This window comes from Myotis brandtii, unplaced genomic scaffold, assembly GCF_000412655.1.
Source record: "Myotis brandtii unplaced genomic scaffold, ASM41265v1 scaffold634, whole genome shotgun sequence".
Classification (NCBI taxonomy): Eukaryota; Metazoa; Chordata; class Mammalia; order Chiroptera; family Vespertilionidae; genus Myotis; species Myotis brandtii.
Window position 1 is genome coordinate 671,430 of NW_005370427.1, and position 13,854 is coordinate 685,283.

Here is a 13,854-nt window from a genome sequence, read left to right on the forward strand (position 1 = left end):
GCGGCCGAGAACCCGCGGGCTCTTCCCACCGGGACTTTGGAAGGAAACGGAGGGAAAGGGGGCCGCGCCGGGAGCTCGCGCGTCCCTGGAGCGCGGTCCACTATGACCCTCCTCGCCCTGGGCGCTGGAAGGCGGCTGGACGTCCTGCATCCCTCGGGGGCGGTTTTCTTGCAAACCTTGCTGTGGATTGTATGTGCTGCCGTCTGCGGAGCGGAGCAGTATTTCAATGTGGAGGTAAGGACCAGGCGGCCGCCTTCCCGGCTGGGCCGCTCCTGACACGCTGGAGTCCCCGGGTGCTGGCTGCCCAGAGCCGCCGGGTCCACGGCGTCCCCTCCAGCCAGACAGACCTAGTTGCGCTTCTCCATCTCGGTGATGGATTCGCGCAGACCAAGTCCGTTATCCCCGCGGCACAAAGGATGCTTTGAGCGGTGCGTCCCGCTGCCACCGGGAGAGGCTGTCGCGGGCTCAGGGAGGCAGCTCAGCTCCAGGTCAGGGTGAACCAACTGCTCAGGACGCAGGACCCAGGACCAGGACGGGCGTCTGGCATGCCGGCCGCCTGGGCATTGTTCCGGGAAGGGAACCTTTCCCGTCCGAGTCTAACAAAGGAGGTTAGCATCACATCCGAGGGCAGGGGGACACTTGCTCTGGGTAATTGCGCTGCTTTGTGACAAAACACTTGACCAGACGGAGGCGTTTTCTGTTTAGACCTAAGTTAATGCCGGGGACCTGGAGCTGGAGACACGGAGGACGTGGCATGGGCCCTTTTTGTGTGTCCTCCTCCCCTCCCCCGCCTAGAACATCAACGTGGCCCAATGGAATAGTTGTGAGGTGTGTTTTTAATTTGATTTCACACTCCTCTGGCAAAACAGCCAGGTTTTGGACCGTCCTGGGCTTTGCCTGGACAGCGCTGGAATCAGACAGACCCAAAGCCGGAGGGAACTTAGGGGCAAGGACTTAGACCTCTGCCAAAGTGGCCTGCTGGCCCCCACTGGCACCGAAGCCGCTGGTAGCTGGTGTCCGCCTGGGCTCCATAGGCTCACCGTGCACAGGATGGAGAAGCAGCCAGAGGGTCTCACAGAAAATGCTCCGGTTCACTGGGTCTGTCTCCTGACATCTCAGGAGAATTAGGAATGAGTCTGAAGGATCCTGGCATGTTTTTTCTTATGTTGCTGACCCTTCCAAGCTCATGACCACTTTGTTGGGCGTGTGTTTGCACAATAGCAGGACCTGTTGCACAGCATTTGAACAGTTTCCCTGAACAGACTGACGTGCAAAGTGCCCGAGTCCAGGTGCGAGGGCACGTGCTGCCGTTACTTCCTCTGGGTTTCTGGAAACCATGCTCAGGGCTGTGCAGTAAGTGTGGGTGGTAGAGAAACAGTATTTGAAAAAGTAACAACTATTATTGAATGAGTGAAAGAAGTTTACAGATGTTAAGGATGATGATATTATGCAAAAACCCCAACTTGAAAACCAAGGAGGGTTAACCCTTTGAAAAATACCACTTTGTTTTTCTGGATTGGAAGAGAGATGGGAAGTGCTGAGTGTCAGACTGTTCGTGATGGGAAATGCGAACTTAGGGAGTTACATGCCACGGATGGAGGCTCCTGGCAAATTTAAATCAGGAGGTCATGTGGTTGAGAGGAGGATGGAGTGAGTGCATGGCTGGAGGAAGAAGGTGGCAGGCTGTCAGGTACAGTCTTATAAGCAGCTGGTGCTGGCGGGGTGGGGCGCGGGCGGTCTGCGGCCAGGGAGGCCTGCTGGCTTGGAAAAGGCTGAGATTGATGTGCAGACATCCTTGGGGGTAGCATCAGTGTTTTCACGATGAATAATTTCCCTTTTGAGGCTAAACATTCATTTGATTGTATCTCTTCATAGTTGGAATCCCTCAGTCAGTGCAGATATTATTATGCAAGAAAAAGTTATGCTTTTACAAAAAATATTTTTAAATTTCCATTATATCTTCTCTTTTTTCAAGATATATGGAGGAGTGGTTTATGGAAAAAATAGGCATTTTCCCATTTTTAGAGCTTTTAAGTTATTCCATCCATATTTACTATACTATGCAAAGGTTTAATTATTGAAAGATTAGAAGTGAGTGTCGTCTGAGATGTAGAAAGCTTTTCTAATGGAGATTTGTGATGATTTAGAGATTGTCTCTCATGACTTGTGTTTTCCCCAAGCAGTTTTCTTCACAGCACTCGGGCATGGCCTTCCTTGGGGTTAGGATAGTGAAGGGTAACCGCTCCCTTTCCAGTCCTGAGTGTGGCCGCTGGTTGGGTCAGCCCCTGGAGAGATTGGCAGGCGGAGAGGGTCCAAAGGGAGTGTCTGCCCTCTGCCTGGCACTTTTATTAGCTGCTTCTTGCGGCAGGAAACCCTGATGGGAAACAGGCCCTTGTGTCTTCTTCAGAGCGGGCACAGCTGGTGCTCCTCCTGCTCCAGTGCGAAGCGGGGCCAGGCTTCCTGTGGGCGACGGTCAAGGGGGGCCTGAGTGAACAGGTGGTGTCCTCAGCGTGGAGCTCTGAGCACCGCGTCCTGGGAGCACCCCGTCCTGGCACACCCAGGCTGCAGGTGGAGGGAGCTCTGGGAGAGCCTCCCTCCAGTGCGAAGCGGGGCCAGGCTTCCTGTGGGCCAGGCTTCCTGTGGGCGACGGTCAAGGGGGGCCTGAGTGAACAGGTGGTTCTGAGCACCGGGAGCTGGGAGCACCCCGTCCTGGGAGCACCCCGTCCTGGCACACCCAGGCTGCAGGTGGAGGGAGCTCTGGGAGAGCCTCCCTGCTCACCTGCTCACTGAGATTGCAGTGCTCTCTTCCTCAGCAGCATCGCCAGGCGGGAACCCCATCCCAAGTTAAGGTTTGAAGTCTCTCTTTTTCTCCTGGAGGTGGGAGGGTGGGTGGTGGCATTCATGCTAACTCCAGTCTGATTTCTAAGAGCACAGACACTGGAAATTGTCAGTCTCAGAACCAGAGGTGTGTGTCATGGGTGGGAGGAAGCCTGGTCCGGGGAGAGAGTGTGCACACTGGTTGGTTGTTTTTGTTTTTAAGAAGCAAACAGGGATGCGTGCAGCTGAGGCGGGTTGGGCGGGGGACACGCAGTTGGGCCCTCTCTCCGAGGGGAGCCGGCGCCCGCCCTGGGCCATCTTCTCGGTGTGCATGTTCAGAGGTTGGCCTGGGGTCGGGTCCACCTCGGGGCCGCCGCCATGGAGGACTTTGCAGGGCACAGGGAGTGTCGCTGGCATGACCGGGGCAGGCGGTGCCGGTCACTGGGGGATGACAGCCTGTGGGCGCAGAGCCCTGATGTAAGCTCCGAAAGGTCATTTTGTCACCAGAAAACTTTCCTTGTCTTCGCGGGACTCCGGATCCGGGTGGTTTTGTTTTGGTTTTACACTGCAGACCTTTTCGTGGTGAGATTTGAATAGTTCGTGCTGCTACTAACTTTCATCAACTTGACAGCTTATCAAATGTTAAATAATTGAGCAACATATTTTTATTATTTTTAAAACAATAGCACACATTTCTAATGAGGAAATTATTTGAAGCCAATTTAATGTAAAATCAAAACGTAATTGTCTGGTGCACTTATCAAGGCATAGGAAGATGAGTATTTTGTTGTGACAAAAATCTTAATAAAGGAAAAATGATTTTGTTGTTTTTAATTAAAGAGAGAAGAGAGATTCTGGATTTCAAAAGGATATTTTATGACAAATGCTATGAATCATGAGTGCAACTATTTCTTCTGCTTTTCCTCAACGTGTTCCTTTAACTGCGTTAGGGTTCACTCACTTCTGTCGGGTCTAGGCCCGGCCGAGCAGCCTTTGCCGGGAGGAGCTCCGCTGCTGGAAACTGGGTGGTGAGGCATAGAGAGCGACTCTGTCCTGCGGATTTAACACGGCCTGTGTTGGCCACTGGTTTCAGATCCGCTGTCTCCTCCTCCTGTCAGTGAGCAGCGTTATTCGGTCGCGGAAGGATGGTGTCCGCACGGCCGGGCTGGCCTCCTGGAGCAGGGCCTCTCACTGCACCCACCGTGCCTGCTGGCCAGGGCCTCTCACTGCACCCACCGTGCCTGCTGGCCAGGGCCTCTCACTGCACCCACCGTGTCTGCTGGCCGGGGCCGGCAGCAGGGCTGGTGCATGAAGGTTCCGGCTGTGCCAGGCTCCCGCTTCACCCGCAGCCCAGGGCCCTCAGAATGTCAGAGGCCAGAGACAGCCTCTCACTGCACCCACCGTGCCTGCTGGCCGGGGCCTCTCACTGCACCCACCGTGCCTGCTGGCCAGGGCCTCTCACTGCACCCACCGTGTCTGCTGGCCGGGGCCGGCAGCAGGGCTGGTGCATGAAGGTTCCGGCTGTGCCAGGCTCCCGCTTCACCCGCAGCCCAGGGCCCTCAGAATGTCAGAGGCCAGAGACATGACCAGGAGACCAGGAGGCTCTGTGGTCCTCCGCCCTCCGCTGCTCCTGCGGGTCGCTCTCTACCTGCCGGGCTGCTCAGAGCTGCCTGTCAGGACACCCCAGTGGGGGCATGCATGAGGCCCTGCAGGTCAGCCCATGCCAGCCAGGCAGGCTGCCTCCTGCCCGTGAGGACCCACAGCCAAGAACCGCCCCGCCCCGCCTGGCTGCACCGCTGGGCTCTCTCAGCCTCTCCCCTGTCACGGAGGTTAGGGTTGGGTTCAATAACAGCTTTTTCTTTTTTTTCTTAATCTCTGGAGTCAGGTTGAAAACAACAAATGTAAAGTTTTTACTTTCTCTTACTCATGCTCTTTCAGGTTATTAACAAGAAAATTGTAATGCACTTGCTTATTGGCATAGTTCTTCTCCCTAAAGTTGGATTGATCAGTCATTTTATATACATGTTTTTCACAGCCCACTCCAAGTGTTACCTTTTCAGAATATTTGATAAATGACCAATTGCAATGATTTCAGAACCAAAAAAGAGCCATTAAACATTTGAATAATTAATTAAATTTATTCAGTGTCAGAAGAGTAAGATTTCTTTTTTATGCTCCTTCAGTATGTAGATTTTGAGTTGAGAAAGTAATTTTTCATGTTACTCTCCATCACCTTATATTTTAAGTGTCTGTGAATGAGCGATAGCCATTGCATTTCTCATTGTGGGGAAGTGTAGGGATTAAGAGCATAATTTTGGCACCACATTGCTGGGTTCTACTCTCAGCCCTTCAACTTACAAGTACATTATTAAGTCAACAAGGACAATTTAATTAATCTCTGTGGACCTCGGTCTGCACATCTATGAAATGGATCCTAATAGTATCTGCCTTCTAAGGTTGCTTTTATGATTTATATCACATTAAATAGATGGGTGGATGGCTAGAGAGATACATAGATGTATAAAAAATAGATGATAGATAGATAAGAACATGCCTTCACATGATTAAACACAATACTTTTTCATTATCATTATCATTAATAAAAAATAAATGGTGATTCAAAGGTAACTGGCATGATAGTATTTAATTACACAAAAGTCTATCAGGTTAGGACATACCACTGGTTCAGGAAGATTTTCTTTTCATGCTTTTTTAATTTTGAAAAGTGTAATCTACTGAAAGTCAACCAAGCCAATACCAGTACATTTTCTTCCCATGGGTTTTTCTTAGACAGTTTGGATCAGCAACGTGATTTTCACATTTTGTCTTGTCATCTGTGACTATCATAGAATGTTAAGTTCAGCTCACACCTTCTTTTGCAAGATTGAGTTTGCTGAAATCTGTTCATTTTTCCTAAAACCGTGGAAGATAAATAGGCCTTTATGAGGTGAAGGCTTGTTTATTTTAACTGGCTCGAGGCCCACATGCCTCCGACCCACAGGGTAGGGTTCCATGTGTTCCTTAGAGCTCGGGATTAGACCCCAAATCCAGAGCATAAGAGTCTTTTTATGTTCAATTGCTAGAGGAAGGAGGCGGCTGAGCAAATAGGTATTAACGTCTCTTCTTATTGTGGAGAAGTGTAGGGATTAAGAGCACAATTTGACAATGAATTTGTTTGAAAACACAACACACTTGACCATGTCCCCTTGGAGTAGAGGGTACTGAGTGGTGTGGCGTCGGGTCGGACCCAGGACAGGGTGTGGGCCTAACCTTGGTTCTGGGCTCACATGGCTTTGATCTTGGAGAGTCATTTCGTCACTGCTTCTATATGTAAACATGAGGACTTAGCTAAGCCGTCATGGTAGCCATTCCAAACTTGAAATTCTGTTCTGTTTAGCCTCTGGGCTGTAGTTTACATAGTGGAAGGGGAAATACACCCGTTTACTCTGTAAGTCTTGGGGCAGCTGGGTCACAGAGGCGGGTGGAGATGTGCTTCTGAAATGCACATAGTGATGTGCAGACTGTTTGGCTTCCAGCTAAGGTTTGTCATCGTCCGTGGCGACACGGGGTGCATCGTGTTGGAAATAATACTGGCCTTCTGAGGAGTCAAAACACCGACAGCAAATTATATGTAATTTTAAAACCAATTTTTGGCCGAGGTAGGCAACTTAAAAAATTTAATGTTAAAAACATGGCTTGATATTAGTTTGAAAAAAATACACCATTTCTAAGTGGAACTTCAATCATAAAAAGGCAAATTGGAATAAGAGCAAAATCTGATTTTTGGGGGGATACGAAGGGTCTTGACATTCAAATCCACCCGCCTGCCTGTCTGTCCACCAGCGGGAACGTGGCGTTTCCCGTGCGATGCCGTGCGTTCCGCCGTCCCCACCGCCCTGTGGAGAGTGACTTTGGCACGTGGCTCTGGGAGGGTTATTTCTGTGCTTTACAACACTTTTGCTTTTGAATGTGAAAAATCAGATTGCATTTGTTTTAAAAAATGTGCAGCTGATGTGAACAGCAGAAATACTTCATGCTACAAGGACGAAATACTAAGGAACAATGTGTGGGACGCCTGCTTTCCCTGCCTTCCTGTGGCTTTTTCCTGGGAGAGTCATGTTCAGATTTTCCTGAAACCACATGTGATTGCCCCCCCCCTCCCCCCGCCGCCGGCAGTTAGCTCCGAACGGCGCTCTCTGTGTTTCACCGCGACCGTTGGCACGTGCATCCTTGGGTTTGGATCCAAGGACTGTCTCCACGAGCCACATACCAGGAGCTTAGCCAAGAGTCTCAGAGCCACGCCACCTTCCATTAAGTCAGCGATTTTCAGCCAGTGTGCCATGGCACTCGGGTGTGCAGCAGGAAATTAAAAAAATTAATTTATTGATTTGAGAGAGAGAAACATCAATCTGCTGCTCCACTCATTTATGCATCATTGGTTGGATCTTGTATGTGCGCTGACCAGGGATTGAACCCACAGCCTTGGCATATTGGGACCACAGTGCTCTAACCCACTGAGCTACCAGCCAGAGCAAGAATTGTTAAGACATGCAGTACCTGACTATTTAGTCAGGGGCACTGACCTCTTTTCCCTTAGATTGTCAGACAAAAAAATGACAACAGCCAACACAACGCTAGCCATAAGTGTGAATGAATCAAAATTATACCTACTTTTTTGTCTGATCGGCAGAAAATATATTTTTTGGTGTGCTGCAATATTTTAGTAATTAGTTTGTGCCCTTTTGATGAAAAAGGTTGAAAAATCCTGCAGTAAGTGACTTGAGGTGTAGAATATAAAGGAAGGCCAGGGGGCGCTCGTGAGCTGTGCACGGCTGCCAGTGAAGTGGAAGGACCTGGTTTAAAGTCAAGGACATGGGGGCAATCAGAGTCTCCAAGTGAATCCTAGCCAATCACAGAGCTTAAGAAAATCAGGAACCGCGTGGCTCATGATTGAAGATGTGAGCTGGGTTTGCTGAGAGCCACTCAACAGCTCTGATTGCGTATTTGATGAACTGGGAGGAAACTAGCATTTCTTGGCCATGGCCCTGTGAGGAGGACTGTAGGCCGCCCGCCATGCCCCCGCCTTGGGTGTGGTCAGCACCGTACACTATAGTGACCAAGTTTCCTGAATTCAGCTACAAGGACAATTCGGTCACTGCGCGGACAGTTAATACAGGTGGGAGACATTTAATTTGATCCTGCCTTTTAGATTGCGTATAGCAAACATTCCATTTCCAAAGCATTTGAGATGAAAGTTATATCCTTCATGTTTACCATACGACTCTATTGGATAAATATTTTTCAACAAAAGCAGATATTAAAACATAGGCTTTACCTATTTCTCTCTATAAAAATATATAAGAAATGAGCCACAAAAATGGGAGCAGTGTTTTTTCTTCTTTGATGGGTACCTTGCTGATTATTATGATTCCGATGGGGGTCAGGGCCTGAGAAGAGGCCATGACAATGCAGTGGGGGTGCCAACCTTACGATACTGTCCCCCACCAGCACCTCCCTGTTCTCTTAGTGCTTTTAAATCTAGTTGGTTCTGGGGAGCAGAGGTGAGTGAGGTGAGCCACATCCCTGCAGACACACGTTTTTGGGAGAGATGGCCTCAGAGTGAGGTTCAGCTGATAGACACCCCACAGCCTCCCCAGGGAGCGGGGGTGCAGGGCAGGTTTCTTGGTGCCTCAGTTAAGGGGCAGCGCCGTCCCTTTTCTGGGGAAGCTGGGTGTGGGTTGGAACGTGATCTCCTGCCCCGATTGCATGCACCTGAGGTGATGCCAGTGGCATGCTGCCCACACTCAGAGCCCGTGAGGTGTCAGTGGGCACTGTTTCCACGGGAACTTTCCACACTGGACGCTCTACCACGTGTTAACAGGTCCCATTGCTTATAGGGATTAGTTCCTTGGGCTTGTGTGAGGCTCTGATGTCCCTGACTTGTCCGTCTGCACACCATTGCCCGCAGCTCCCACTCACGGTCCCACTGCCTCTCCCTTGGGCTCAGTTCCACTGCAGACAAGGCTTAGGAAGCGGGTGGCTGTCACCTGCAGCCACCCCACCCCCTCCTTCATTGGGAATAAAATAGGATAGGCTCATTACTCCCAGAACCCAGTGTGCGCACAATGATTTGCATGAGATTGAGGACAAAGCCGCGGAAATCCCCTCCGAGGTACAGAAAACACTCGTGTGGAAGGTGAGGACGTGAATATCGCAACAGCTCGGGTTCAGCGACCTTGTGTTTGCTCCGTCGAGATCCCAACGGCTTCCTCCGCAGCCTCGCTGGTTCTGACCTTTCACACGTGGATTGTGAGTGGTACGGGTTGAACGGCACAGTGGGATGGTGACAGCATCTCCTGAAGGCAGCCCGGGGCCTCCTCCAGGGATGACCGCTGGGCAGAAACGTTTTGTGCCAGCACCACTGTCTATCAGACAGGGTCCAAACGGCCCTCCAAACGGGAGCACCTGGGGTTGACCTCGACCGCCTGCTTGGTGCCAGTAGAGACCACGGTAATCAGGTCCACGTTTGCCGCGTGCCTCAGAGATAATCAGTCACAGCTCGCGCAGTCAGTGGGCTAGCCCTGCTGCTTCTCTGAATCTGAGGCACAGAGAGGTTAGGAATTGCCGAGACCTATGGGAGCAGCTCAGCATCACCGCTGCTGGCGGCTGCGCAGCCCAGGCTCCCACCCAGGATTCCAGGTGAGAATCAACATCCAGGTTCCAGAAGACAGAGTGATCGGCTCCATCACTGTCTTTCTGTTGCACGTGGAAAAGGGGTGTCACTGTGCACAGTGACCCTGCTGTCTGCCCTGCAGGCTTGCCGGTTAACAGCTGAGTAGGCGCTGTGGGTTCAGTTGTTGATTCTGAATCAACTCTTGGCTGATGAGGATGGTTTAGTGATGTTTCACTCATTAGAAAAATTGGTAACCCAGGTGAAATGACATAGGGTATTAAATCTTGAATTACATATACTGTTGAATTACATACACTATTATGTCATCTTGAATTACATGTTATCCACTCACAAGCATCACTTCTTTGTTCAAAAACTGAGACATGGAAGATATTGAAAAAGACTCAAGTTGAACTTTTAAGACATCAAAACGACAGTATGTGAGATTAAAGATGCACTGGAAATTTAAGCAGATTTCACATTATTAAAGGAAGAAAGAGTGAACTTGAAGTCAGCAATGGAAGTTATTCAGAGTGAAACAGAGAAAAAGGGACATTTACAAAGTGAACAAATCGTCGGTGATACCTGGGACGGCTTTACGTGGCCGATGATGTGTAACTGGAGTCCCTGCCAGGAGGTGCAGGGAAAGTGTTTGAAGGTAAAATGAATAAAGCTTTTCTGTTTTGGTGTAAAATACATAAACTCATATATTCAAGAAGTTCATGGTTCTCAAGCACAAGACTCATGAATAAAATGACACCATAATCAGATTGGTCAGCTGAATGACAAGGAGAAAATGAGAGAGAAAGAGAGAGAGAGAGAGAGAGAGAGAGAGAGAGAGAGAGAGAGAGAGAGACTTTACATATAGAGGAATAACAAAAATGACAGATTTCTTGTCAGAAATAATGCAAATGAGAAGACACCAGAGGAACATCTTGAAAATGCCAAAAGAAAAAAATAACTGTCAACTTGGTATTTTATTTTATTTTATTTTATTTTTTTTTCAACTTGGTATTTTATACTCAGTGAAAGTATCTTTCAAAAATGAAGGAAAAGTAAAGACTTTTCCAGGCTCACAGAAGCTGAAAGCCTTCCTCCCCAGTCACAGGCAGGACATGAAATGTTAAATGCAGTCCAGAACCTGGAGACAGCCCAAGGCCTACCACACGCACACAACAACCCCCAGCGACATTCGGCTTAGTCACCATACATGGCACAGCATGAATGAATCTCAAAATCACTGTAAGTGGGTGGAGGCAGACCAAAGGTGCATGTCCTTGAGATTCCATTTATATGAAACAAGAGGCCCGGTGCACGAATTCGTGCACCAGTGGGGCCCCTCCGCCTGGCCTGCGGGATCAGGCCAAAACTGGCTCTCCAACATCCCCTGAGGGGTCTCAGATTGCGAGAGGGTGCAGGCCAGGCAGAGGGACCACATCGGTGCACGATCGGGGCCAGGGAGGGATGTGGGAGGTTGGCCAGCTGAGGAGGGATCCTGGGAGGGCTCCAGGGCATGTCTGGCCCATCTTGCTCAGTCCCCATTGGCTGGACCCCAGCAGCAAGCTAACCTACTGGTCGGAGTGTCTGCCCCCTGGTGGTCAGAGCACATCTTAGCTCTGACGGTTCAGTGGCCTTAGCATATTAATAGCATACTAGAGGCTTGGTGCACAAAAATTTGGGCACTTGGGGTGGGGGGGGGTCCTTCAGCCCGACCTGTGCCCTCTCGCAGTCTGGGACCCCTCGGGGGATGACCACCTGCTGGCTTAGGCCTGCTCCCAGGGGGATTGGGCTTAAGCTGGCAATCAGACATCCCTCTGGCAGTCTGGCAGCCCTCGGGGGATGTCCACTTGCCAGTGGGGAGCAGGCCTAAGCTGCAGTTGGACATCCTTAGTGCTACTGAGGAGGCAGGAGAGGCTCCCACCACCACCGCTGTACTGGCAGCTGTCAGCCCAGCTTGTGGCTGAGCAGAGCTCCCCCTGTGGGAGTGCACTGACCACCAGGGCAGCTCCTGCATTGAGCGTCTGCCGCCTGGTGGTCAGTGTGTGTCATAGTGACCAGTCATTCCCAGTCTTTCTGCTATTAGGGTCAATTTGCATATTACCCTTTTATTATATAGGATAGAGGCCTGGTGCACGGGTGGGGGCCGGCTGGTTTGCCCTGAAGGGTGTCCCGGATCAGGGTGGGGGTCCCCACTGGGGTGCCTGGCTAGCCTAGGTGAGGGGCTGATGGCTGTTTGCAGCTAGTCACACCCGCTTCAGGGTGGGGGTCCCCACTGGGGTGCCTGGCCAGTCTGGGTGAGGGGCTGATGGCTGTTTGCAGGCTTGTCACGCTGAAAGCAGGTATCTGGGGTTTATTTATCTAATATAATTGAAACTTTGTTGCCTTCAGTGGAGCTCAGAGCCCTGCGGTGGGAAGCTTGGCTTCCTGCTTGCTCCAGCTCCGTGGCCACGGCTGGCTGAAAGCAGGTATCTGGGGTTTATTTATCTAATATAATTGAAACTTTGTTGCCTTCAGTGGAGCTCAGAGCCCTGCGGTGGGAAGCTTGGCTTCCTGCTTGCTCCAGCTCCGTGGCCACGGCTGGCTGAAAGCAGGTATCTGGGGTTTATTTATCTAATATAATTGAAACTTTGTTGCCTTCAGTGGAGCTCAGAGCCGGCCGGGAAGCTTGGCTTTCTCCATCACTGTAGCAACCAAGCCTCCTGCTTGCTCCAGCTTCGTGGCTGCCTGCCGCCATCTTGGTTGGGCTAATTTGCATATAGTCGCTCTGATTGGCTGGTGGGCGTGGCTTAAGGCATAGCAAAGTTATGGTCAATTTGCATGTTTGTCTTTTATTAGGTTAGATTACACTTTGATTTGTTGAACGGATGACCAGACAACCGGACACTTAGCATATTAGGCTTTTATTATATAGGATGATAGTAAACCAACGCTAATCTGTAGCAAGAAGAGCAGATCAGTGCTGGCCTGGGATTGAGCGGGCAGGAGCGAATGGTGACAGTGGCTGGAGACTGGCTGGTGGGTGGGGATGGTCTTAGCATGCCTGCCGAAGCTTATCGATAGTGCATTGAAAATGCCTTCCAGCTCTCAGCCCAGAGTACCCAACCTGAGGAACCGCTCGGATAAGGACTGGAGGGGGAGCTGGTTGAGGTGGGAGAGAAGTTGCAATCTGCCTTCTCAGTGTTGGGTGGATAGGGCGTGGTACTGCACTCCTCTGGACTGCTCCTTTGGGCTGTGTGTGGCCTGGCACTGACCACACCTGCAGGAAGACCACTGCAGTGTGCACCTCCAGCTCACCTCCCTTCGCTCAGCTCTTGCTGCATTCCCGCCCTCCCTGACATGTCCTTCCTGTGTGTCCAGGGCCCAGCATTTCCTCCCGTCCCCCAAGTGTCTGGCACTGCCCACCACTGGGTGTTCATGTTGGGAGAGTGGGCACCATGGCCCACTTCCAGCCCTGCTTCCAGTCTTCCTCCCTGTGAGGTGCATCCTCAACATGTCCCTGCGTGTGGCCTGCGCTGCACCTCTCCCGAGCCTTGTGTCTGGTCCTAGGTCCTCGGCCCCTGTCACAGGGCTTCTCGTGCTCAGACACCTCCCCTCTCCAGCCTCTGCCCCCTGGGACGCGGCCTGACCATCCTCCGACTAAGGCCCCTGCGCAGGCCTGGAATGACTGAGTGCTCTGTGGTGTACATCCATGTCCATGGATAGAGCTACATTTAAATCTGGGGAACTTTCAAAATATTTATTTAGAAATTCATTTAAAAATAATAATTATCTTAGCATAGATAACATTTTTATGAAAAGTAAATATTATTAAAAGTATTAAAAAGAAGACATTGGCCTAAGCCAGTTTTTCTTCAGTCTTGGGTTCGATTCCCAGTCAAGGGAACATACCTCAGTTGCAGGTTTGATCCACAGCCCTTGCATGCGGGAGGCAACTAGACCATGTGTCTCTCTTCCATCAGTGTTTCTCTCTTTCTCTCTCCCCTTCCTCCCTCCCTTCCACTCTCTCTAAAGATCAATGGAAAAAATATCCTCAGGTGAGGATTAAAAGAAAGACATTGTTTTACATTTTTCAAATATTTTAAATGTCAGGCTTAAAAAAGATATCTCAATTCTCATACTTGTTTCTGCATTCACACTTGAATATTATAAACCAGAGATCCTCTCAGTTGCAAGCAAATGAGAGAGAGAATTCAATATCATCTACACTAATAAAAGAGAAACATGGTAATTGGCGTACAACCGCTACCCTTTTCATTGGCTAATCAGTGAGTATATGCAAATTAACTGTCAGCCAAGATGGCGGCCGGCAGCCAGGCACTGAAGCGAGCACGAGGCTTGCTTGCTGCAGACTCCAACATTCCCCG

The 13,854-nt window shown here is 50.3% G+C and overlaps 1 protein-coding gene across 1 annotated transcript in view; it reads left to right on the forward strand.

The window, feature by feature from the left end:
* The first annotated feature begins 11 nt into the window (after positions 1–11).
* MMP16 (matrix metallopeptidase 16 (membrane-inserted)) overlaps positions 12–13,854 on the forward strand; it is a 180,465-nt gene continuing 166,622 nt past the window's right edge. The window contains exon 1 of the mRNA XM_005880345.2: positions 12–234. Coding sequence (XP_005880407.1) covers positions 103–234 — 132 coding nt within the window. The 5' untranslated portion in view covers positions 12–102. The remainder of the gene's footprint in view (positions 235–13,854) is intronic.